The sequence below is a fragment of the Nerophis lumbriciformis genome, linkage group LG18 (genome assembly GCF_033978685.3).
Source record: "Nerophis lumbriciformis linkage group LG18, RoL_Nlum_v2.1, whole genome shotgun sequence".
NCBI classification, from domain to species: domain Eukaryota; kingdom Metazoa; phylum Chordata; class Actinopteri; order Syngnathiformes; family Syngnathidae; genus Nerophis; species Nerophis lumbriciformis.
Window position 1 is genome coordinate 18,075,496 of NC_084565.2, and position 27,005 is coordinate 18,102,500.

Here is a 27,005-nt window from a genome sequence, read left to right on the forward strand (position 1 = left end):
ACGGACCGGAGTTTTTTTTTAAACTGGATCTGGATCGGCATTTTCCCATGCCTTGCCGATACGCAATTTTTGGCAAATATCGGCAGCCGATCCGATCCAAATATCGGATCGGGACATCCCTAGTGTATATATACTGTTATATTGTGAGTAGGTTGTATACTGTACTGTCTAGATCAGGGGTGTCAAACTCATTTTAGCACAGGGGCCGCAAGGAGGAAACTATTTCCACGTGGGCCGGACTGGTAAAACCATGGCATAATAACTTCAAAATAAAAACAACTTCAGAAATAAAAATAGAACAAGCACATTATGAAAATGTACATTTTACAAATAATTCTCTTGGCAAAAGCCTTCAAATTAGTTATAAATTCTGAGGGAAAAAAATTGTGCAGTTTAAAAACAGTCTCAGTGTATTTACAAAGGCATTAAACTTTAAGCACACATTTTTACAATGGAGTTGCTTTCAACCAAACTGCGAGCCCTGCAGGGAACTCTAACTACTACCAAGATGATGGTCATGTTGACTTAAGTCTTTGCATCATACCGTTTCGTAATTTTATCCATTGAGTAGATAATTTACAAGGAAAGAAGGTATTGTGCGTTGATAGTCTGCCGCCATTTGCTGCCAGCCACAACAGGAGCAGCTGATTGCTTGCACCTGCGCTGATTGGAGTAGCAGCAGCCAATACGGAGGGCGCTTAAAGTCAACTGACACTTCATCTTTAAAGAGTGTCATGTGTGATCATACTTGCCAACCCTCCCGATTTTACCGGGAGACTCCCGAATTTCAATGCCCCTCACGAAAATCTCCCGGGGCAACCATTCTCCCGAATTTCTCCCGATTTCCACCCGGACAATAATATTGGGGGTGTGCCTTAAAGGCACTGCCTTTAGCGTCCTTACAACCTGTCGTCACGTCCGCTTTTCCTCCATACAAACAGCGTGCCGGCCCAGTCACATAATACAAGCGGCTTTTACACACACATAAGTGAATGCAAGGCATACTTGATCAACAGCCATACAGGTCACACTGAGGGTGGCCGTATAAACAACTTTAACACTGCTACAAATATGCGGCACACTGTGAACCCACACTAAACAAGAATGACAAACACATTTCGGGAGAACATCCGCACCGTAACACAACAGAACAAATACCCAGAACCCCTTGCAGCACAAACATTTCCGGGACGCTACAATATACACCCCCCGCCACCAAACCTCGCTGCTGTGCAGTGAGACCGTATTGCTTCATGAATTATATTATACATTTCCATAGTTTAGTTAGCTGAGGTATATAATGTACAGTGTATTTTGTCAACTGTATGTGTGTAACGTATTTCTTGTGCTGAGCAATCATAAAACGGCTGCGAAGACACACTGGCTGAGGCTCGCAGTAATCCCGCCTCCTGGTGGTAGAGGGCGCTAGTGATCCCAGAGATCATTCATGCGACTACTCGGCTGCAGAATAAGTGACAACAAGCAGCAACAGTTAGCAGCGGTCGTTTATTTTTTCCTCTCGCCTGGACTTTTAACATGGAGGATTACATATCTAAAATAAAAAAGTTTTCTAAACTGGACTTTCAATCGAAGCAGGAGGTAATAATTAAAGGAATATCTCCATCGAGACAGAGAGACTTTTAAAACTGACGAAAAATAAGGAAGACTTCTATAAACAAGTTATCGATGCTTTTGTTCAGAAGGAGTGGCGCATGGACTTCATTTATAAGTAAAGGTAAGCCCATAATAACGTTTTTTTTATTAAATGTGCTTTTTTGTGTGCTACAGTTTGTATGTGTAAAGTTAAAGTTAAGTTAAAGTACCAATGATTGTCACACACACACTAGGTGTGGTGAAATTTGTCCTCTGCATTTGACCCATCCCCTTGCTCACCCCCTGGGAGGTGAGGGGAGCAGTGGGCAGCAGCAGCGCTGCGCCCGGGAATCATTTTTGGTGATTAAACCCCCAATTCCAACCCTTGATGCTGAGTGCCAAGCAGGGAAGAATGCTGGTATGAGCTTTTAAACATAACCCGTTAACTGCTGCCAATCAAATGGTGAATAAGATACTCTTTAGGGTTCATATGTTTGTAAATCTGACTGTGATGAAGTCAGTGCCTCACCAGCCATGAACCTCACCGCACGTCACTGGTCTGACACCCCTGGTCTAGATATTTACTATATGCAAACATAAGATGGTATGTACCTGTACACACATACAGTATATACAAGTGTGTATAGGGTTATACATGCTGTATATAGTTTATAGCAGTGTTTTTCAACCTTTTTTCAGCTAAGGCACATTTTTTGCGTTGGGAAAAATGCGGAGGCACACCACCAGCGGGAATCATTAAAAAACAAAAAACAGTTGAAAGTAAAAAGTCGTTGTCGCAATTGTTGGATATGACTTTAAAGCATAACCAAGCATGCATCACTATAGCTCTTGTCTCAAAGTAGGTGTACTGTCACAACCTGTCACATCACACCCTGACTTATTTTGAGGTTTTTGCTGTTTTCCTGTGCGTAGTGTTTTAATCCTTGTCTTGCGCTCCTATTTTGGTGGCTTTTTCTGTCTTTTTTTTGTATTTTCCTGTAGCAGTTTCATGTCTTCCTTTAAGCGATATTTCCCGCATCTACTTTATTTTAGCAATCAAGAATATTACAGTTGTTTGTATCCGTCTTTGTGAGTACATTGTTGATTGTCATGTCATGTTCGGATGTACATTGCCTTTGCTCCACAGTAAGTATTTGCTGTCGTCCAGCATTCTGTTTTTGTTTACTTTGTAGCCAGTTCAGTGCATAGCCTTCCCTACACTTTAATGCCTTTTCTTAGGGGCACTCACCTTTTGTTTGTATAGACAGCACAGACACTCAACAACAACACATCATTTGCAGACTATAAATACTGGTTGCAAAAAAGATGTTTAACCCAAACAGGTGAAATTAGATAATCTCCCACGGCACACCAGACTATCTCACGGCACACTAGTGTGCCGCGGCACAGTGGTTGAAAAACACTGGTTTATAGGTCTGAATCGGTTGAGAGTTGCATGTTTTGTGTCAAGTTACCTCATAAGGGGGCGGCGGCTCCTGGTCTAGGTCTCCGTAGCTGGCACGATCAGACTGAGAGTCATGGAGCAGAGAAATGTCGTCCGTAGTCGGCGACTTCAGACAGTTGCCCATTTCCCTCCTTCCTCTTCTGCAAAAGATCTTCCCCTCTTCTCTCCTGTGTAATACTACTGAATTCCACTGATTATTTCCTCTCCCCGACGATGAAAAGGCTGCTTGGCTCAACAACAACAACAACAACACATCTTAGCAGCTAGCCACACAAAGAGCTAGCTTGGTACCACACTAGCTTGTTCTCGCCTTGGAGCCTACACTCGGTCAGGCTACAATGCTAAGTGGAATAACATCAACTGGCTCTTTAAATCCAGGGAGGAATTGAGGCGAAGAAATAAATAGCATCCCTCATTGTAACCTAGTTGTAGTTCCTACCCGGAGACCCTCTCTCTGTCTCTCCCGGCTGTCAGGGACTTCCCAGTGTTCAGCATGCTTCACAGCTGCTCCAAGAGCTTCAAAAGACCGGTGATGTAGCAACACGAAGCCCCGCCCACTGAAATTAGGCCAACAAGAGACGGAATACGTCCACGCAGCAATTGTTCACAGCAGTTCAATGTCATGCAATATAGAGTCAAATGAGGCGTCTAAATTGTCAACTACTGGGTTTACAACAGTATAGTCTTTAATTGGTCAATGACATATGTATTCATACTGTATATGTGTTCTCACCTACCACCATGTGAAGGGACGCCGAAAAGGGGGGTAAAGGAGACGGATTCTAGGGGCCCATGATGGAGGGGGGCCCAGAGAGGCCCCTAATGATGATGAAATTATAATACAGAAAAATAATGACACTAAGTTATTAGCTAACATATAATCTCGTATGTTTTATTTTCCATGTCCTGGTAACAATACCTTTATTTGTTTTGGAAGCATCAACCCCTGCAGGGCCCTCCCTTCCCCCCCTCTATTTACGTAAAATGGTTCAGTCCGACTGGATCAGCTGCAGGTAGCGCATGGCGATTTGTCACAGACAGCGCTACAGCGGGCAAAGCAGAGGAGACAGCATTATGCCTCAAAAATCAGGCAGCCAAAAAAGAAAGGAAAAGAAAATAAGAGAGGAGAAGGAGTTGAAGGGTCGACAATATGTCACCCAATATTTCCAAAAAAAAGGTGGGTTTGTTAGTTGTGGTGGAAAGTTATGCATATTAACTTTGTCCCTGTCTGTGGTAATAAGCTAGCTCAAGAAAACTCTGGATTTTTACATTTTACTGCTATATTAGTTAAATAATCAATCCAGTCAAACATTTATCAAGCTGTTCTTATTCAATAAGAGTTTATTTCCAATTTAAGAATTAGTGGTGCAGCAAATAAATGACTCAAAATGAATTCCATTGTATTCAGAGTGCTCAGTTCTTCCCCTGCTGTACATGTCAACTGTGATGCTGTTCTTCTTTAAAAAAAATATGGTAATGATAGTCAAAAATACCATTAAAATGCATAATTGTATGTAAAATAGCATCAAAAAATGTTGCCGCTGTGTTGGGGGCCCTGTAAAGATTCTTTTCATGGGGCCCAAAATCCCTAGCGGCGCCCCTGACCATGTGTTCATTATGTAGTCACTATGTGCACCTGATTTTGAGCAGCTCACAAAAGGGTCAAAGAATAGGCCACGGGTCCCCAAACTGAATCCGGCCCGCCAGCGTCCAAAATCCAGCCCGCGGGAAGTTCCAAATAAATAAAATAAAAAATAAATAAATACAATTACCAAAAAAAATGATATATATATATATATATTAGGGGCCCTGCGATGAGGTGGCGACTTGTCCAGGGTGTACACCGCCTTCCGCCCGATTGTAGCTGAGATAGGCTCCAGCGCCCCCGGCGACCCCAAAGGGAATAAGCGGTAGAAAATGGATGGATGGATGGATATATATATATTAGGGCTGTGAATCTTTGGGTGTCCCACGATTCGATTCAATATCGATTCTTGGGGTCATGATTCGATTCAAAATTGATTTTTTTTTTTTTTTCAATTCAACACGATTCTCGATTCAAAAACGATTTTTTTCTCGATTCAAAACAATTCTCTATTCATTTAATACATAGGATTTCAGCAGGATCTACCCCAGTCTGCTGACATGCAAGCAGAGTAGTAGATTTTTGTAAAAAGCTTTTATAATTGTAAAGGACAATGTTTTATCAACTGATTGCAATAATGTAAATTTGTTTTAACTATTAAATTAACCAAAAATATGACTTATTTTATCTTTGTGAAAATATTGGACACAGTGTGTTGTCAAGCTTATGAGATGCGATACAATTGTAAGCCACTGTGACACTATTATTCTTTTTTTTTTCCAAAAATGTCAATGAGGGATTTTTAATCACTGCTATGTTGAAATTGTTACTAATATTGATACTGTTGTTGATAATATTCATTTTTGCTTCACTACTTTTGGATTGTTCTGTGTCGTGTTTGTGTCTACTCTCAATTGCTCTGTTTATTGTAGTTCTGAGTGTTGCTGGGTCGGGTTTGGTTTTGGAATTGGATTGCATTGTTATGGTATTGCTGTGTATTGTTTTGTTGGATTGATTAATAAAAAAAAATAAAATAAAAAAAATCGATTTTTTAAAAATGAGAATCGATTCTGAATCGCATAACGTGAGAATCGCGATTCAAATTCGAATCGATTTTTTCCCACACCCCTAATATATATATATATATATATATATATATATATATATATATATATGTATATATAGCATACTTGCCAACCCTCCCGAATTTTCCGGGAGACTCCCGAAATTCAGCGCCTCTCCCGAAAACCTCCCGGGACAAATATTCTCCCGAAAATCTCCCGATTTTCAGCCGGAGGTGGAGGCCACGCCCCCTCCAGCTCCAGCTCCATGCAGACCTGAGTGAGGACAGCCTTTTTTCACGTCTGCTTTCCCACGATATAAACAGCGTGCCTGCTCAATCACGTTATTCCATACGAGGCGCCGATGAGCATGGTGCAGATGGAGAAGATCTTCTCGGCGTCCGTGTTGGCGCACACGTTGCCAAAGCCGACGCTGGTCAGGCTGCTGAGGGTGAAGTAGAGTGCGGCGATATACGAGCTGTGCACCGACGGGCCGCCGACCGTGTTGTTGACGTAGGGCATCTTCAGGCGTTTGCCCAGCTCATGGAGCCATCCTTGGGGAAGAGACGGGAGGACAACAGGGTGACAAGAACTAAATCATCCAGACTAGAGATAAATTGTATTATTATGTTTATCTTACCTAAAAATCAATATATTTATTGATTTAAAAAAAAAAAACTAAATACATTTTTACTATATTTTGCTAAAAACATCAAAATTAATCTGACTCCTTATTACATCCAGCCATAGAATTATACATTAAAATAAACATATTTGAAATAATTAATTTTAAATGATCATAATAATTCATTTAAAGTAACCATATTTTATCATTAAAATAATTGTTTGTTTATCAACAACTTTAGCATTTTATTCATTACATTTTGAAGCTCTCAGAAGCCAAGTTATGTTATATTCCTTAAGATTTATTTATGCAAGTTTGAAGTATCAATTATCTAACAGTTTTGTTTGCATATTTTCAGGATGTAGATATATATATACAGGTAAAAGCCAGTAAATTAGAATATTTTGAAAAACTTGATTTATTTCAGTAATTGCATTCAAAAGGTGTAACTTGTACATTATATTTATTCATTGCACACAGACTGATGCATTCAAATGTTTATTTCATTTAATTTTGATGATTTGAAGTGGCAACAAATGAAAATCCAAAATTCCGTGTGTCACCAAATTAGAATATTACTTAAGGCTAATACAAAAAAGGGATTTTTAGAAATGTTGGCCAACTGAAAAGTATGAAAATGAAAAATATGAGCATGTACAATACTCAATACTTGGTTGGAGCTCCTTTTGCCTCAATTACTGCGTTAATGCGGCGTGGCATGGAGTCGATGAGTTTCTGGCACTGCTCAGGTGTTATGAGAGCCCAGGTTGCTCTGATAGTGGCCTTCAACTCTTCTGCGTTTTTGGGTCTGGCATTCTGCATCTTCCTTTTCACAATACCCCACAGATTTTCTATGGGGCTAAGGTCAGGGGAGTTGGCGGGCCAATTTAGAACAGAAATACCATGGTCCGTAAACCAGGCACGGGTAGATTTTGCGCTGTGTGCAGGCGCCAAGTCCTGTTGGAACTTGAAATCTCCATCTCCATAGAGCAGGTCAGCAGCAGGAAGCATGAAGTGCTCTAAAACTTGCTGGTAGACGGCTGCGTTGACCCTGGATCTCAGGAAACAGAGTGGACCGACACCAGCAGATGACATGGCACTCAGGACCTTCGTATTGTGAGGCAGACGCACTAACCCCTCTTCCACTGTGCTGCCCAGTATAATATATATATATATATATATATATATATATACATACACACACACACTATATTGCCATAAGTATTTGGCCACCCATCCAAATGATCAGAATCAGGTGTCCTAATCACTTGGCCCGGCCACAGGTGTATAAAATTAAGCACTTAGGCATGGAGACTGTTTCTACAAACATTTGTGAAAGAATGGGCCGCTCTCAGGAGCTCAGTGATTTCCCGCATGGAACTGTCATAGGATGCCACCTGTGCAACAAATCCAGTCGTGAAATTTCCTCGCTCCTAAATATTCCAAAGTCAACTGTCTGCTTTATTATAAGAAAATGGAAGAGTTTGGGAACAACAGCAACTCAGTCACGAAGTGGTAGGCCACGTAAACTGACAGTGAAGGGGTCAGCGGATGCTGAAGTGCATAGTGCAAAGAGGTCGCCAACTTTCTGCACAGTCAGTTGCTACAGAGCTCCAAACTTCATGTGAGCTTCCAATTAGCCCACGTACAGTACGCAGAGAGTTTCATGGAATGGGTTTCCATGGCCGAGCAGTTGCACCAGTGCACAAAGCAAGGTCCATAAAGACATGGATGACAGAGTCTGGTGTGGATGAACTTGACTGGCCTGCACAGAGTCCTGAATTGTGCAGGACTTGACTTGACTGGCCTGCACAGAGTCCTGAATTGAATTGTTAAGACCTTGGAGAGTGCTTCGAAGATGGACTTCCAGTACCCCTTTAGTTTCGGACAAAGCCAAAACGTGTATTAATGTTGCGTTATCTAGTTTACATCTATCGCATAATGGGTTAATATGGGGAAATATTTTTGCTAATTTTGCTTTTGAGAAGTGCACCCGGTGTATCACTTTAAATTGGACCAGTGAGTGCCGTGCGCACATTGAAGATGAGTGAACCCTTTTCTCAATATTTGCCCACGTTACGTCATCTATTGATATTTGGAGGTCTTGTTCCCATGCTGTTCTGATTCTTAGCATGGGAGTGCATTCTAATCCTGAGAGTAAATTAAGTATATGTGAGATTGCCCTCTTCTTTATTGGATTTAAAGACATAATTTCATCTGTGGTTGATTTAGAGGGTTTGTTAGGGAACTGCGGAAGAACTGTTTTAACATAATCCCTTATCTGGAAATATCCAAATATATGGGAACTGGGTAGATTAAATTTCTTGGACAACTCCGTAAAAGAGGCGAATATATTGTCTATAAAAAGTTAATTGAAGCATTTCAAACCCCTTTGATGCCACATATTAACAGCTGTGTCAAGTGTTGAAGGTGGAAAGCAGTGATTTGATGCTACTGGACTGAAAAGGCTCATTCCTTGCAGGTTAAAATGTTTTCGAAATTGACAGTATATTTTGAGCGAGTGACTTACCGGTACTACAGGATTAATATTAATTGTCTTCACTGATAGAGGCAAAGCTGCAGCCATTAGGGCTGCTAAGGAAGCAGAACCACAAGAATGTGTCTCCAGCTTCACCCATGTAGGACTTTCCTTATGTAGATGGTAATATGTCCAGTATGACATGCAATGCAAGTTGGTGGCCCAGTAATACATACAGAAATTTGGAAGGGCCATACCTCCATCATGTTTTGCTCTTTGTAAAAACTCCTTGCGCAGACGTGGCTGTTTGCCATTCCAAATATAAAATGAGATTATTGAGTCTAATTTTTTGAAAAATGTACCAGGGATAAATACAGGTAAGCATTGAAACAGATACAAATATTTTGGAAGCACAGTCATCTTAATTGCATTGACTGCCTATAAGTGAAATGAAAAGGGGAGTCCAATTAGCCAGATCTTGCTTGGTTTGTGTAAACAACTTCCCAAAGTTTTGCCTGAAGATGTCTTTAAAATTATTTGTAATAGTAACTCCGAGGTAATTAAAACTGTCTGTAGTGATCTTAAAGGGCAACCCAATGTTTTCTAGTATTGAGACGTCCATATTCAAGGGCACTCAATTTATTGAAATTCAATTTATAACCGGAGATTTCACCAAACTGTTGTAACAGGCTAAGAATTAATGGAATTGCAGATTCTGCGTTGGACACATAAAGGAGAAGATCGTCAGCATAAAGGGACAATTTATGTTATATGTTTCCTCTATTTATGCCCATTATAGAGTGATTAGACCTAATGGCTAAAGCTAGGGGTTCAATAGCCAGGACAAAAAGAAGGAGATTGAGGGGGCATCCCTGGCGAGTTCCACGGTGTAAATCAAAAGGACTTGAATACAAATTATTAGTCAGAATCATAGCAGAAGGGCTGGAATATAACAGTTTTATCCATGTGATGAATGTTTCCCCAAATCCGAATTTTGCCAGCGTTTCAAAGAGGTAGTCCCATTCTACTCTATCGAATGCCTTCTCTGCATCCATGGAGAGAAGACATTCTGAAGCAGCTTGACAAGGAGTGTACATTATGTTAAACAGGCGTCGGGTATTAAAAAAGGAGTGTCTATGCTTAACAAAACCTGTCTGGTCTGAGGATATTAAACTGGGTAAAATGTTTTCCAAACGGTAAGCTAGTACTTTGGCCAATATTTTATAGTCTGTGTTTAACAAAGATATGGGTCTATAGGATCCGCAGTCTAAGGGGTCCTTGCTCTTTTTTGCCAGTAATGTTATGCATGCCTGATTTAGGGTGGTTGGGAGAAATCCCGCTACTAGTGATTCTCAATACATGGCTGCCAAAATAGGAGCTAACTGTGTGGAGAATTTCACATAAAATTCACACGGTAGACCATCCAAACCAGGTGATTTTTTAGTTTGCAGAGACTTAATGGCCTCCAATATTTCTTGTTGTGTTACTGGCTTATCTAGATTTAAGACCTGATCTGGTGGCAAAGATGGGATATGTAGATCCTTAAAAAAAGTCCTGTATGGCATTGGGATTGGAGGGACTGTTGGACGCATACAGTTTACAATAGTAATCTTTAAAAAATATTATTTATTTCCTGTTGGTCTGTAGTGACCCTACCATCCTGAGAAAGCACCCCATTGATAATTTGTTTAGCTCTTGCCCCCTTCAATTGTCTGGACAGAATTTCCCCTGTCTTCTCACCATGTTCATACAGAACACTCCTATTCCTGAGCAGAAGGTTTTCAATGAAAAATGATGAAATAAGGTCATATTCTGCTTTAAGTTTCATACGCTCTTTATATAAGTCAGGAGATGGGAATTGTGCATATATTTTATCAATTTCAGCTATTTGCTTGTCCAGACTTAGTTGTTTTGCTTCCGAGTTATTTCTCTTATTAGCCATAAAAGATATTATCTGCCCTCTTAAGTAAGCATTAAGGGCCTCCCAAATAGTTGCAACTGAAACATCTGTGGTCATGTTTATTTCAAAAAATAGAGAGATTTGTTCTGATAAAAAAAGTAAAACATTTTCATCTGCTAATAATAGAGAATTAAACCTCCAATTTCTTCTAATTGTCCTTGATTCAGGCAAATTCAGCTTCAATAAAAGAGGAGCATGGTCAGATATTAATATAGTTTGATACTCACAAGAACTTATGTAGGGAGTTAATTTATTGTCAGTGAAAAAAAAGTCGTTTCTGCTATATGTGTGGTGCACATGCGAGAAGAAGGAGTATTCCCTACTTTTTGGATGCAAAAAACGCCATATATCGGATATGCCAAATTCCGAAAGAAAAGTTTGTATATAGGAAACTGATTTAGATGCTACATAACCTTTTCTGGCTGTTGGTCTGTCCATCCCAGGTTCTAAACAAAAATTTAAATCACCTCCCATAATGAGCTGGTGAGAGTTTAGATCTGGAAGTAATTTGATGAGACGATCAAAAAACTGGGCATCATCAAAATTCGGAGCATATACGTTAGCCAGTACAACCTTGGTGTTATAGAGTTGGCCAGTAACTATAATATAACGTCCGTTTGAGTCTGCTATGGTACCAGAGGGGGTAAAATATATATTTTTATTTATCAATATGGCGATGCTTCTCGCATTAGCCTGAAAAGTAGAATGGAAGAGCTGACCCACCCAACCACATTTTAAACGAGAGTGATCTGACCTTCGAAGGTGGGTCTCCTGCAGAAAGGCAATTCCCGTCCTCAGACGCTTGAGGTGTACTAGTGCTTTTTTCCTCTTTACCGGGTGATTCAGGCCCTTGACATTCCAGCTAACGAGGTTGATGTCACAGTTCATGTTGCTTCTATGTGTGATATGGAAAGACAGTTAAACATCAAACAGGTGATACGGTGCCAATTAAGTTTAGACCAAGTACTCAAGTAATAGTGACCAGCCTTTATGCCTTGAGTGACAGCAAAACAAAAACCTCCCCCCAACCCTAAGGTGAATTCAGCTATTAAAAGAAACAGCACACCTTCCCTAACTAACTTAAAGACTTCCAGATTACTTCTTAAATAAAAAAATTAAAAAAAACTCTACTCCCCCATATTATTAACCTATTAAGTACCCCACCTGATACAGGGAAAATAACTGAGTACAGAGATATATATTACATGTAAATAAAATAGAACAGGGTAAACTATTAAATGTATATATAATCAAAAAATAAATGTTTTTTCAAAAAAAAACAGAAAAGATATAAATACAATTCAATAGCTATTCTTGTTTCATGTGCATAGCTTGCATGTAAGTAGTGCATTTAGATCAGCAGCATTTCAAAATTGAGATAGAAATTAACTATGTTAAACCTTCACAGCTTAAACCAGAAAAAAACTTGATAGACACAAAACTCTACAAAATGAAATAAACCAATGAAGCTTGATCATTTTCAAAAAAGATACAAATAAAATGGGAAAAAAGGGCTCCTTTATACACGTGCATCTCAAATGAGGTAGGGAAAATGAGAAAATAATAAATTATCGGCTTAGATGAATTATATGCTGCTGAGACTTTACAAACTTCTATCTGGACCGATATAAAAGCTAGCTATAAACACATGGTAGCAACAACAGTGATATAGATTGAGGTAGAAAGTATAACGTGTAATATAATTATACAGTCCAGGTCTTAAACTCACTGTAACTCATAAACAAAGTTTGTTGATGAGGCCGTTATGAAGAGTCTTTATACGCAATGATGTAGTTAGCTGCCTCGGCTACTGATCCGAGCCAAACGCGAGTGCCGTCCGTCTGTGTGATGCGTAGCCTGGCCGGGTAAAGTAGCGAGGGTTTGAGTCCCATCTTGTATAGAGACGGTAAGCCCTCCGCTGATTCACTACCTCTGGAGAGTAGTCCTCGTACACTCTGAACGCGTGCCCGTGGTATTGCAGCGTACCCTTCTTCCTAGCCTCCCGGATCAGCAGCTCTTTACTCTGGAAGCGATGAAAACAGAGCAGGATATCGCAGCCTGGCTTGGAAGCCAGGCTGCGATGAGCGCGGTCCAGCTCAGGTGGAGAGGCGAATACTTCCTCACCAAGTACTTCCTTCGGCAACAAGGAGAAAAACTTGGTAGGTTGCGGGCCTTCTATCCCTTCAGGTAAGCCAACTAGCCTTCCCTCCAGGTCGGTGAGCTTAGCCTTTAGCTTCTGTTTGTCGGCCTGTAGCATGTCACAAACAGCCTCCACCTGCTCCAACCGCTGATGTAGGGATTCGGCATTTTCCTCTAATGAGGTCAGTCTGTAGTTATGTCTATTGACCGTCTCCTGAAGTCCGTTCAGCTTCTCGTTCACCTCGCTAAAGGATGTTTTGAGCTCAGTTAACAAGGTTGATCTGTGGTCCAATAATATAGCAATCAGCTCAGATTTGCTAACGGCTGCAACATCTGCCTCTACCTTCTCTTGCGACTTTGCGGATTTGGGAGGCATTGTCGGTCATCAAGCGTGTTGCTATGCGTCGTTGTAGTAGAAGAGAGTTACCAGCAGTTAAATGCTCTTCAAATACAGGTGGGGTGCATGTTAAAAGGAAGAGTAAAGCGGGAGCTAGAGGCTAATATGTCTTCACGCCATGCGTCCTCCACCAGAAGGTCCAAAAAGTATTTGATAAAGTTGTTATTAAATACTTTTTGGTCCCATTTGCTTTTAACAAAATACATCAAGTATTGTGAGCAGTGTTGGGTTAGTTACTGAAAACCAGTAACTAGTTACAATTACTAGTTACTTTATTTCAAAAGTAACTCAGTTACTAACTCAGTTACTTATACCAAAAAGTAATGCGTTACTGTGAAAAGTAACTATTTAGTTACTTATTTTTTTCTCCTTTTTTTTTTTAAGGCTCCCATTAATGCCCTTTTAGCCTTCATTTCAGTACTGTTATTGCACTGGAGAATAATACAATCTGTTGATCACCTTGACATGCATTTGCATCACTGAACTCTGCTAAGCAATGTGCTCTACATACAACACACAAAGACAAAGATATGTTTCAAAGGGCCAATTTATTTCAGGCCACAACAAGATGACAAAACTATTTGAAATAGCTGCAACATAACATACATAAGTAACAAACCGCATAATAACAACATAGCTGTAAAGCTGGCTTCACCCTAGGAAGGCACACATGACATACACAAAGCCTAATCAGGCATTTTTTTTCTCTCAAGGAATTGTGAAATAAAATCATGTATTCAGGAGATCAACACTGTAGTGAAGCCCAGAAGACTCTACACATTTCCCCAGTTTTAGTTTAGAGATAAGGTAAGATTGGCCTGGCCCACTAGCATCCCTCTTTATGTTTGTGAACTTTATAGTCTATACATTTAGAGTGATGTGATAATCAAACACTCTAGAAGTCTAGAATGAAAGAGTATATAAGAGAATTGACAGTGTGTACCTTCAATGATGAGCAGAGGCAGAGTTTGGAGTGTTTTCTTTAGCTCGCTTTCCATGTTTATGTACTCACTGTCCAGGTAGTTGGAACATGTTTTCCGTGCCATTTGTTGTTTGACGCCGGTATCATGCTAATTAGATTCCAGAAAACGGGTGACTCCACTGTAGAAATAGCCTGCATGTCTTCTAGCACATACGCTGCAATGGCTCTATCAATGTTGTCCTGGCTAGCATTGCCTCCGTTAAAATCCTTAGGTGGAGGTGAAGTGGCATCGGAGTCTGTGTCTCTCTTTACTAGCTTCGTCAAAGCATGTTGCTTATGTGGCGTGGCGAAGTTGGGAGAGTGGCCGTGCCAGCAATCTGAGGGTTACTGGTTCAATCCCCACCTTCTACCATCCTAGTCACGTCCGTTGTGTCCTTGAGCAAGACACTTCAACCTTGCTCCTGATGGGTCCTGGTTAGTGCCTTGCATGGCAGCTCCCGCCATCAGTGTGTGAATGTGTGTGTGAATGGGTGAATGTGGAAATAGTGTCAACGCGCTTTGAGTTCCTGAAAAAGGTAGAAAAGCTATACAAGTATAACCCATTTACCATTTATGTAGCTGTTTCAGCAGATTTGAATTGCTGTTTTGGGCAGTATTCCCGGGTGCGGTCACTGCTGCTACTCACTGCTCCCCTCACCTCCCAGGGGGTGATCAAGGGTGATGGGTCAAATGCAGAGAATAATTTCACCACACATAGTGTGTGTGTGACAATCATTGGCACTTAACTTTAAGTAGATGGGATCTTTGATCCAAGACACAACTTACATTTAACTAAAATGTTCTTTTCTTTGTGCTCGACAAAAGAAAAGTAGTGACAATGTATCTGTCAGGCTTGTCCCTGACAGTTTGACTGTGTTTTAGTTTTTTCTCTGAGTTTGTCTTAGTTTTCTGTCCAGCACTTTTATTTTGTCTTTATTTCCTACTTGTCTCCCTGAGTGCTGTGTCCCCTCAGCTGTGGCTGATTGGCACCTGGCCACACCTGGTGTCAATTAGCCAGCTGCTATTTATACCTGCCCTACCCTCCAGTCACTGCTGGATCATTGTCATTTCTACTTGTCGTTGTCAGTGTAGTTGGATGCGGTAGCGGTAAGCTATATTCTGTAGCTGTTTGTAGTCTGCTGTCTTTTTGTTCCTCGTCTTCCAGTTCTTGTTTCCCTGGCATCCTGTTTCTTGTTCCTAGTTCCTGGTTTGTGTTTTTTTCCTTTATTTTATAAACATTAAATCTTGTTTTCCCGCACAATGCCTTCCGCCTTCTCTGCATCTTGGGGTTTGTGTCCTACAAACTCTGACAGTATCCATGTTAAGAAACTCGACTTCTGGCTTCGCCATGATGTCTTTTTTAGTTGTTATGAGAGTAGCGTATGTGTGTGTGGCCCTTTAAGATATGACAGCATGTGAGGTGAGTGACGTCAGTGAGTGAGTGGGCGAGAGAGGTGAGGGAGCGCAACAGTGAATGCGTGCAGGTGCTCTAGCTTGGTGGATGGCTACGTGCAAGACACCAATAAAGTCACAAAATTGCAACAAACCGCCGGCCTCGTCATTCACCCTCGAGTCCGGAGCTGTAAAGACCCACTGCCGGGTAAAGTGAAGGGTGTTAGCCCCGAAGTACATAGGCCCTGGAGGAACGTCTCCCCTGCGCTCCGCTCCTCGGTCGAGGAAAGCACGCCTTTTCTTTTCCTTGTGAGACAGAAGGACGACACTTCTTCTGTTTCTAGCCGATATCACGCATCACGTAGTAACGGTAACTGAGTTACTGAATATAAAAAATAACGCGTTAGATTACTAGTTACCGCCGAAACTAACGGCGTTACAGTAATGCGTTACTTAGTAACGCGTTAGTCCCAACACTGATTGTGAGTGTATCTCACCTTTCTGTATATGTATCTGAAGCAGCAATAACTATCCTCCATGAAAACGTACTTTGTATGATCACATTCATTTATTTCAATTTCATTCCAAGCAATAAAACAATATTTTTTGCATCTGACAAAAAACACCCACAAACGCTGGCTTACTCTGATAAAAAATGCCATGTTTGTTATAAATACAGTTTAAAAAAAAAAAAGCGCGCCCACTTCTCCCAGTGTGGCGAGTCAGAGTACTGCTGAGGCATTGAACTGCAAGTTGACAATATATCGCCCCCTACTTTCAGGCAGAGGTACTTGCTGCCTCATGGCCTGCCTTTTGCCCGTGGCAATAAGTAAGCACCCCCTCGCACACACGCTCAATACACTTTGTGTGTAGCTGTGGAGGCACCACCTGTGTCTGCCTCACTTGTCGTCTGCCTTGTTATTTCGATCAGGAAACACGGAATTTCCGCGATTTTGACCATGAAAATGATCAAATATATACAGGAACCACACCAAAAATCACATAGAAAGCATAGACCAAAAGAGAAATATTAAAACCTATTTTATTCTATCACTTCGTTTCTGAACATCTCATTAAGCCTTTTACCCCCCTTTTGGCAAGGTGAGGCACTGCCTCACTTGCCTCCCCTGATAGCACGTCACTGATATACACTATGACGCTTATCGCTTTTTGATGACGCTTAAGTTGGATGAATGCTACCCATTTGTTCAGACTGCAGTCACACTGGATACTTATCTGATTTTTATCCAGATATATACGAGGCTTGGGTCGGATGTGAAAAGTTTGGAATTGTGTCATTCACGTTGCCATGAAAATAAAATACGTCAAAAATCAAACAGACAGGCAGTGTGAACAGGGTTTATTTATTTGGGCATCTCATATTGAAAACTCTTGCTGTAAATAACTCTGTAGCCTATGGCAAAAAGACAATAACATGTGCTTTCATACTTCTATTTGAAGTAAGAATAAAAACATTCAGTATATACAGGAATGTCACTAGGCTCTGTGGTAGCCTTGTCATTACAGTATTGCTTATTGCTAACATTTTAATGCCACAAAAAATAATGTTAAAATGACCAAGTGGAACCTAAAGCAAAAATACAGTATGAATTGTAGACAATAAAATATACGTTTTTAAAGACATTTTTAAAATAAGCTGTTAAGATACGTTTGTAACAAGGAATATCATTGTGGACACGAAACCTCAGTCTAATCATGAATAAATGAATAGTTTTTGGTTTGCAACCATTATTATTAACGTCGTCTTCCTCTCTCTGTGCAGTGTTCGTTTAGTTTCACGTGAGCGCCAATTATGAGTTCATTATTAAGTCCATCTTACAGGAGGTTGTAATCATGCATGGCTGATACAGGAGCAGCACTGGAGGTTTCACAGGGGTTCTACATTTAAATCACTTAATTGTAGCCTACATTGATTGATTGATTGATTGATTGAAACTTTTATTAGTAGATTGCACAGTACAGTACATATTCTGTACAATTGACCACTAAATGGCAACACCCGAATACGTTTTTCAACTTGTTTAAGTCGGGGTCCACGTTAATCAATTCATGGTAAATAAAATGTAATGGTGGTGCTTTGGTCAAAATTTTGCATAGATTTCAAGCCGTTTCCTGAATTTGTCTACAGAATGCGCCGTTTTGTGGGCCGTCTTATTTACGTGCCGAAGTCCTGCTCCAGGCCAAGCCGTTTTTGACTGTGACTTCTCCCTGTCAGCCATGTTGTACTTTTTAGCACTTCCATATCAAGTCTACTGACAGATATAAGTTCGTACAGGGGTGCCCACACTTTTTCTGCAGGCGCGCTACTTTTCAATTGACCAAGTCGAGGGGATCTACCTCATTCATACATAAAATTATATTTATTTATTTATGAAAGAGACGTTTTTGTTAACAAGTTAAAGGTGTTTAGATAATACAAGCATGTTTAAAGGCCTACTGAAACCCACTACTACCGACCACGCAGTCTGATAGTTTATTTATCAATGATGAAATCTTAACATTGCAACACATGCCAATACGGCCGGGTTAGCTTACTAAAGTGCAATTTTAAATTTTGCGCGAAATATCCTGCTGAAAACGTCTCAGTATGATGACGTCAGCGCGTGACGTCACGGATTGTAGAGGACATTTTGGGACAGCATGGTGGCCAGCTATTAAGTCGTCTGTTTTCATCGCAAAATTCCACAGTATTCTGGACATCTGTGTTGGTGAATCTTTTGCAATTTGTTCAATGAACAATGGAGACAGCAAAGAAGAAAGCTGTAGGTGGGAAGCGGTGTATTGCGGCCGACTGCAGCAACACAAACACAGCCGGTGTTTCATTGTTTACATTCCCGGAAGATGACAGTCAAGCTTTACCATTGGCCTGTGGAGAACTGGGACAACAGAGACTCTTACCAGGAGGACTTTGAGTTGGATGCGCAGACGCGGTACCGTGAGTACGCATGCAGCTGCGGCTTCCAAACATTTGATCGCTTGCCCGTACGTGCGTGCCGCTATGTGCATGTCACGTACGTAACTTTGGGGACTTTGGGGAATTATATGTGCTGTATGAACTTTGGGGAGGTGAACGGTACTTTGGGCTGTGGGATTGAGTGTGTTGTGCAGGTGTTTGAGTAATATTGGCAGGTTATATGGACCGGAGGGGGGAGGTGTTTGTTATGCGGTATTAATTTGTGGCAGATTAAATATAAGCCTGGTTGTGTTGTGGCTAATAGAGTATATATATGTCTTGTGTTTATTTACTGTTTTAGTCATTCCCAGCTGAATATCAGGTCCCACCCGCCTCTCACAGCATCTTCCCTATCTGAATCGCTCCCACTGCCCTCTAGTCCTTCACTCTCACTTTCCTCATCCACGAATCTTTCATCCTCGCTCAAATTAATGGGGAAATCGTCGCTTTCTCGTTCCGAATCGCTCTCGCTGCTGGTGGCCATGATTGTAAACAATGTGCAGCTGTGAGGAGCTCCACAACCTGTGACGTCACGCTACTCGTCTGCTACTTCCGGTACAGGCAAGGTTTTTTATCAGCGACCAAAAGTTGCGAACTTTATCATCGATGTTCTCTACTAAATCCTTTCAGCAAAAATATGGCAATATCGCGAAATGATCAAGTATGACACATAGAATGGACCTGCTATCCCCGTTTAAATAAGAAAATCGCATTTCAGTAGGCCATTAACACATATAGATTCCTATCTTTAATGAAGACAAGAATATAAGTTGGTGTATTACCTGATTCTGATGACTTGCATTGATTGGAATCAGACAGTAGTGCTGAGAACGTCCACATTTTCAAATGGAGGGAAAGAAAAGTACTCCTTTCTGTCCAATTTCACATGAAAGTGGTTGGTTTTTGGCATCTTAATTGTCCAGCTTCCATACTCGTTTTTAAACACATTACAAGAAATACGTTGACGGCAAAGTCTGTAGCTTGCTAGCTTGTGTACGCTAGCTTTCCGAGACTCTTATTTTATTAGCGCAGGCAGGATGAAGCAGCGCTTTTATTGTGAAGGTGGGAACTGTGCAGTCGGTCTTTAGAGTTTTGACGGCAGGTACGGTGCAAAAGTCTGTTGAAATAAAAAGTGTTTCTCGCCTTCCTGTCGGTCATTTTTTCTTAATAATAATCTCGCAGCAGCCAGCGTCATCTCACAAGACCCTCAGGTGCCGTGAATGTCAATCAAGTGACCAAAGTGACGTCATAGTGAAGATTGACGACGGCAAATTTTTAGGTCTATTTTTTTAATGCCCGGCTGCCGATCGACTTGACACACCCTCCGCGATCGACCGGTAGCTCATCGTAATGGGCACCCCTATGTTAGAAATATACGCTACTTTATGCATGCACATGTACGAGCCATTCTGCCCCAGGGAAACAGAAGAAACGAATTGACTACAACGTTGGACTACAACTAGAGAAAAATGGCGGATTCGCAAATATATAGAGATGTTTGCAAAATACACCACCAACGTCTCAAATTCCAAACATCTTGTTTGGAGCAAGTTTGGTGGAAGGCAAGATTGTTTTGTAAATATCTTCACCATGCCTCCATGGTTTGATTTTACATTTTTGGGACTTATGGGGATCCCAAATACACAAAACCGGTGCCAGCAGTGGTTTTGTGTACTTTTGAAGCATCTATCCTCCCTAAAGATGCAACAGGTGGACAAACACACAGTCCTCTGATTGCTTGGCATGAATAGCCTATTTGTTCGAGGTTCTCAAGTTCTGTCCAACAAGACAAAGGAAGGCTGCCTTTTTAAAATACATATTCATCGGTCATCTTATAAGAGTATAATTTGAATCAAATGTGCCATTTACAGTATATAAATGTAAATAACTCACACACTGAGCTCTGGAGAGTTGGGATGAGTTTAAAAGGCATGTGGGATTGTCAGAACTGACACAATGAAACAGATCTGTGCGTGTTTTAAATACATTTCAGCGGAGGGAAGACATTTGGAATGCAAATTGGTAATAAACAATGAATACTAATCCAATATACTGGAAATAATAATTCTAAAGGTAAACATTAGCTAAAATATAATTTAGATCATAACCAGTCTCAAAATCAAATTTTAAAATTATATATCCTAACTTTTTATCAGTGGAGACCCTCTTTGCTACTTCACCGTGCCTTCATGGATGACTTCAGTGCAACTGTGACGTTTTAATTTGAATTACATGTGTGGACTTGCTTCAATTTCAAATAAATTGAGGAAGTGAATGCATGTTTGGAAAAAGAGGAAACGTCATGCCTTATGATTGCCATCAGTGCCACAAGGGCACGCCATCAGCAGTAGTTACCAGTAAAAAACAAACACACAATGGGAAAAAATAAATATCAAGTATTCCTCTTCCCACCTACTTAACTAAAAAAGGTAAGGTAAAGCAGAGTGGTGCAGTGTGTGAGTGCAGATGCAGGAAGCTGTCTCAGCACTTGTGCACCTGTTATGGACTTGAGGGCACGTGGACTCCATTTTGACTCGCACTCCTGGCTTTGTGTAGGGCTGCTTGGATTCGGAAGTGAGTCCGAGATTCCATGGAGTAGTTTTTGTAATTTTGCCTGTAGAAAAACAATGACTGTTTAGCAACAATCCTTTTTTTTTTTTTTTTTGCTATAGCTATAACGAAGGATGTGAACAAACAAATGTCAACCTTTTACAGTGTGTTGGAATTTAAGTGCTTTTGAAGTTGTAAAATGTTGGAATGTAACCCACATTTTGGAGGAACATAGGACTGCAGGCATGTTTATTTCACCTTATACAGAAAGCTGAGATAAAAGCTGGTTTTCAATAAATAACACTTTTAACAAACAAAAAGATGAAGACTAAGCATCCTCTGTGTCCTTAAATGTGTCTGTGAAAACAAGTTTGAACACCCATGATCTAACAGGGGTATATATATTAGGGCTGTCAAGTGAACATTTTTTAATCAGATTAATCACACTCTAAATCTGTGATTAATCATAATTAAATATGGGTTATTATTTGCTTGCATAAATGACATTTGCTGAAGAAAATACCCCAATATTTGGGCACACATGCAATTTAGTAGTCAGAATGTTATACAGGAACGTTTTTTTTAAATGTTTTACTGAACTGCAATTCATTGATTGATTGCTCAAATCTTGGTGAAAATAAGTATAGTAAAAATTAAATGCACATTTGGAAAGTCTTTGCAGTTTGCAAAAATTTTGCAAACAAGGTACAAGTTGGTGTATTACCTAGTGTATTACCTTTTTTGCAGTGTACTTATCTAACCAATAATGTAGTAAACACACTTATAAACAAATTAACATAGTGCACCATTTACACTGCAAAAACTGAAATCTAAGTAAGATTAAATATCTCAAATAAGGGTGACACTGTCATGTCTGTGTGATCATGTTTTGTTTGAATCATGTCCTGTTTGGTTTTGGTCACTTAGTTCCTGCTTTTTCACTCCCTTGTTTTGTTTCCATGGTTACGCATTAGTTTCACTTGTTCCACGTTTGGACTCACACACCTGTCACCAATCATGCCACTGTTATTTAAGCCTGTCTTTTTCTGTTGGTCGGCCTGGCGACATTAACTCTGTTATCCCTGTTACTCCATTGATTACGTGTTCCATGCCATAGTTCCATGCTTTTCAAGTAAGTGTTTGTTTATTCATATCACAGTTAGCAAGTGTTATTTATTTAATGTTCATAGTTTTTGCCCAAGTTCTAGTTTTGTTTTCTTAGCCAAGTTTGTACTTCCGCCTTGTGCGCGCCTTTTGTTTCTTTTGTTAGTGTAAAAATAAATGTCTTTACGCACGCCATGTCCACTCCAACTTTCCTTGCAACTTGGGAAAACAAACAACCCATAGTTTGGGGCGGTATAGCTCGGTTGGTAGAGCGGCCGTACCAGCAACTTGAGGGTTGCAGGTTCGATCCCCGCTTCCGCCATCCTCGTCACTGCCGTTGTGTCCTTGGGCAAGACACTTTACCCACCTGCTCCCAGTGCCACCCACACTGGTTTAAATGTAACTTAGATATTGGGTTTCACAATGTAAAGCGCTTTGAGTCACTTGCGAAAAAGCGCTATATACTGTAAATGTAATTCACTTCACACTTCACACATTTAATATTTTCTGTCCGAGAAGATAATTCTTCTCACTAAGCAGATTTTATTTTAGAGTGTTTTACTTGTTTTAAGTGTTTTGGTCCTAAATTATCTCAGTAAGATATTACAGCTTGTTGCTGAGATTGTATGACCTATATTGAGTAAAACATGCTTGAAACCAGAATATCAACTGTTGCAAAGCTGTGTCATCAACACTCACAAGTATAAAACTACTTTTTTTAAGTAATAATTTCTTACTTCAAGCATGAAAAAAAAAATCATGATGCCGAGCGCATATCATTATGTCAAGATAATGGCACTAGCATTTGCTTAATTTAAGAATATTTTTCAACATGTTGGGCAAAAAGGTCTCTTTTTTTTCTACCAAGAGAAGTGCACTTGTTATTAGTGAGAATATACGTATTTTAAGGTATTTTTGGGTTCATTGAAGTTAGCTAATTTTACTTGTTTTGGAAAGTCTTGACAAGCCAAATTTTCTTGTTCTATTGGCAGATAATTTTGCTTAGTTCAAATAAAATACCCCTAATTTTTGTATTTTTTTTTCTTGTTTTTGAACACTGACTTTTTGCAGTGTACTCTTCTTTAGTTTAAACAGTTGTTTAAACAAACAAGCTTGTTTACCTCTTCAGATGACAACGCTGATCTCTTTATTTTTGGTACAATGTGACCCCAGCTCATTGTGATTACTTACAGATGTCCAAAGTTCTCCAGAAAGCAAAATAAATTCACATTTAGTCTGTAGTTGCAAGTTGATGCTCTTGTTTGTGTAGTAATTAGTTTATCCTTGCTGTAATCGTGCCTCTCCAAAGTATTGTACGACAGATCAGCTGTGGTGATATAAATGACATCTTCTTGCAGGACTTGGTCTTCACAGATGTAAGATGTCCTACATGTGGTGGCTGTCTGTTTAGCAAAGGCATATGTTTAACTTAAATGTGCTACTTTTGTTGACAACATTGAATCGGTAAACTGTGCCAGTGTAGCATTCTTCTCTGCTTCTTGTCCATGTAGCTAGCATTCATGCTGGCATGTAGCTATCGGCCCAACAGCCCCAGCTGACCGGCAGCAGCCGTCACTGCTCGCTGAGGACGGTGACTGCTGCCTGCTTTCACCTCAGAGTCTCCAAGACACAAAAAAGTCTCGAATATCCCCAGGAAAAGTCATTAGATTTGTTGCTAGTAGCTGTTTACAAAAGAAGTCACCAAGAGGATTGACAACACTGTCGGCGCAATCTTCGAGTACGTGTTTCGCTTTAAGATGGTATTTTAACCTTGACATGCACCAATGCTAAAAACGTTTGTCGCTGCAATACCAACAAGTTACATTAGTTTTATCCAAAGTTCTGTTTTGAAGGGAAATTGACCGCCTCTTATAGCATCTTCCGGGTTAAGCCATAACCTGGAAGTGATTAATCTTCATTCATATTTGATAACCCTATAATTTATTTTTTATAATCACATGCGTTAATGCTTTGGGGTTGACAGCCCTAATAATATTTAATACCTTAAAGGCCTACTGAAACATTACTACTACCGACCACGCAGTCTGATAGTTTATATATCAATGATGAAATCTTAACATTGCAACACATGCCAATACGGCCGGGTTAGCTTACTAAAGTGCAATTTTAAATTTTGCGCGAAATATCCTGCTGAAAACGTCTCGGTATGATGACGTCAGCGTGTGACGTCACGGATTGTAGAGGACATTTTGGGACAGCATGGTGGCCAGCTATTAAGTCGTCTGTTTTCATCGCAAAATTCCACAGTATTCTGGACATCTGTGTTGGTGAATCTTTTGCAATTTGTTCAATGAACAATGGAGACAGCAAAGAAGAAAGCTGTAGGTGGGAAGCGGTGTATTGAGGCCGGCTGCAGCAACACAAACACAGCCGGTGTTTCACTGTTTACATTCCCGGAAGATGACAGTCAAGCTTTACCATTGGCCTGTGGAGAACTGGGACAACAGAGACTCTTACCAGAAGGACTTTCCCAGTGCTAACATATGTTACCAAAATAAATCAGAAAAGAAAGAAAACAGATTGAACAATAAATATCTATATTTGTCACAATTAGATATTGAACTTTGTAAAACATTTCCCACGGAGGAAATGTTGGCTTTGACATCAATATGCTACATTACAGGTGTCAAACTCAAGGCCCGGGGCCACATCCTTTTATTTGGCCCTCGAAAGAAAATAAATACTTTTTATCTGCTTGACTTATGATTTTAAAGCAAGTTATTCATCAAATTGCCAATTTTTTTAAACAGATTTTATAGCAACTTTGTGAAATTTACTGTGGTTTTGCAGCATTTTACTGTACATGAAAAAACAGTACGACTGGAAAAAACACTGTAAATTTTACGGAATTTTTTTCAAGACTAACCTGTCAATTTTTTACTCTATCTAAATCTAAAACATTTTTTTACATTGTACATAAAGAAAATAAATCATCAAATGCATAGGAAATTGTGTAATAATATCATTCACTGCTAGAAGTGGCCCTGTGAGGGCAAACATAACTGCAATATGGCCCTGAATTAAAACAAGTTTGACACCCCTGTGCTACATTATATCATGTTTTAAACCGTATTTAACGACAGAACATGAAGGTATTTACTTACAAGTGATGTTTTATTATTATTATTATTTAAACATTTTTAATTTTGTCCAGCAGCAGACAAGGCATGTGTGCTGCCTATGACACGCACGGGCAATTAAATATAAAATTTTCCTACAGTACATGTAAATTTGCTCTGATTTTAAATATAATGTACACATCTTTGTACATGTGTTACATCATTATATTATGCAGATTTAAGTTATAAGACTTAAGTCAATTTAATGTAGGTCGAAACACAACAGATTGTGTAATACTGTAAATCGATTTGCGTTACAAAAAAACCATTGTCCAACTATACACTCAGAACAAGACGTTATTTCAACTATAAACTCACTTTAGACATGTCTTTAGGTGTATTATGATTAATGTAGTCTTGTTAGGTATAAGTCTCCTATCCCCACTATTTAGGGCCGCTAACATCACAAGTTTCACCCAGCCAAGTCTAGTGGCCGAGTGAGACCTCTTTTTCACTGTGGCTACATATTATCTTTGTGCCGCATTCTGTTAGTCCAGGGGTCGGCAACCTTTACCAGTCAAAGAGCCATTTTGACCAGTTTCACAAATTAAAGAAAACAATGGGAGCCACAAAAAAATTTTGAAATTTAAAATGAAATAACACTGCATACAAAGTTTTATTTTTGCTTTGTGCTATGTATAAACCAAGGGTCTCAGACACGCGGCCCACACTTTAATATGAAAATTGAATGTTAGTGCGGCCCGCGGGTTTTACATGAATGGCGCTAGACAGCGTCATGCGTGCCATGATGGTACAGCATTTAGCACCCACTACAACCAGCGTGCCTGATCAGCCACACGTTGTATGAGGCTTCTGCTTGCTCAAGTAGGTGACAGCAAGGCATACTTGCTCAACAACCACACAGGTTACACTGACGGTGGCGGTATAAAAAAAACTTTAACACTCTGACTAATAATGCGCCACACTGTGAACCCACACCTAACAAGAATGACAAACACATTTTGGGAGAACATCTGCACCGTAACACAACATAAACACAACAGAACAAATACCCAGAATCCCATGCAGCCCTAACTCTTTCGGGCAACATTATACACCCCCGCTACCAAACCCCGCCCACCTCAACCAACGCACAGAGGGGGGGAGGGGGGGTGTTGATGTGTGAGAGAGCAGGGTTGGGGTGGGGGCGGGGTTTGGTGGTAGAAGGGGTGTATAATGTAGCCCGGAAGAGTCAGGGCTGCATGGGATTCTGGGTATTTGTTCTGTTGTGTTTATGTTGTGTTAAGGTGCAGATGTTCTCCCGAAATGTGTTTGTCATTTTTGTTTGGTTTTGGTTCAAGGTGTGGCGCATTATTAGTAAGAGTGTTAAAGTTGTTTTATATGGCCACCATCAGTGTAACCTGTGTGGCTGTTGAGCAAGTATGCCTTGCTGTCACGTACGTGTGCAAGCAGAAGATGCATACTGTATTACAAGGGGCTGGGCTGGCACGCTGTTATTACAGATTGTAGAGGGCCCAAATACTGTACCATTATGGCACGCCCTTATTATAATTGTAAGGGTGAAAATCTTGTTATAATTGTAAGGGTGAAAATCGGAGAATATTAATCCCGGGAGTTTT

General features: G+C 40.2%; 2 protein-coding genes across 4 annotated transcripts in view; both read right to left on the reverse strand.

Annotated features, from left to right (window-relative positions):
- Positions 1-3,606, reverse strand: part of rnf11b (ring finger protein 11b) — a 72,353-nt gene extending 68,747 nt beyond the window's left edge. Inside the window, exon 1 of the mRNA XM_061977765.2 lies at positions 3,069-3,606. Within this exon, the coding sequence (XP_061833749.1) occupies positions 3,069-3,182 (114 nt within the window). The 5' untranslated portion in view covers positions 3,183-3,606. The remainder of the gene's footprint in view (positions 1-3,068) is intronic.
- A 7,739-nt stretch (positions 3,607-11,345) lies between these two features.
- Positions 11,346-27,005, reverse strand: part of ttc39a (tetratricopeptide repeat domain 39A) — a 98,526-nt gene continuing 82,866 nt past the window's right edge. For 2 of the 3 annotated variants that reach the window (XM_061977767.2, XM_061977769.2), the window contains one exon: positions 16,288-21,245. In XM_061977767.2, the coding sequence (XP_061833751.2) occupies positions 21,131-21,245 (115 nt within the window). In that variant the 3' untranslated portion in view covers positions 16,288-21,130. Of the gene's footprint in view, positions 11,664-16,287; positions 21,246-27,005 lie in introns of those variants that run through there. The other variant, XM_061977768.2, reaches the window with a different exon arrangement.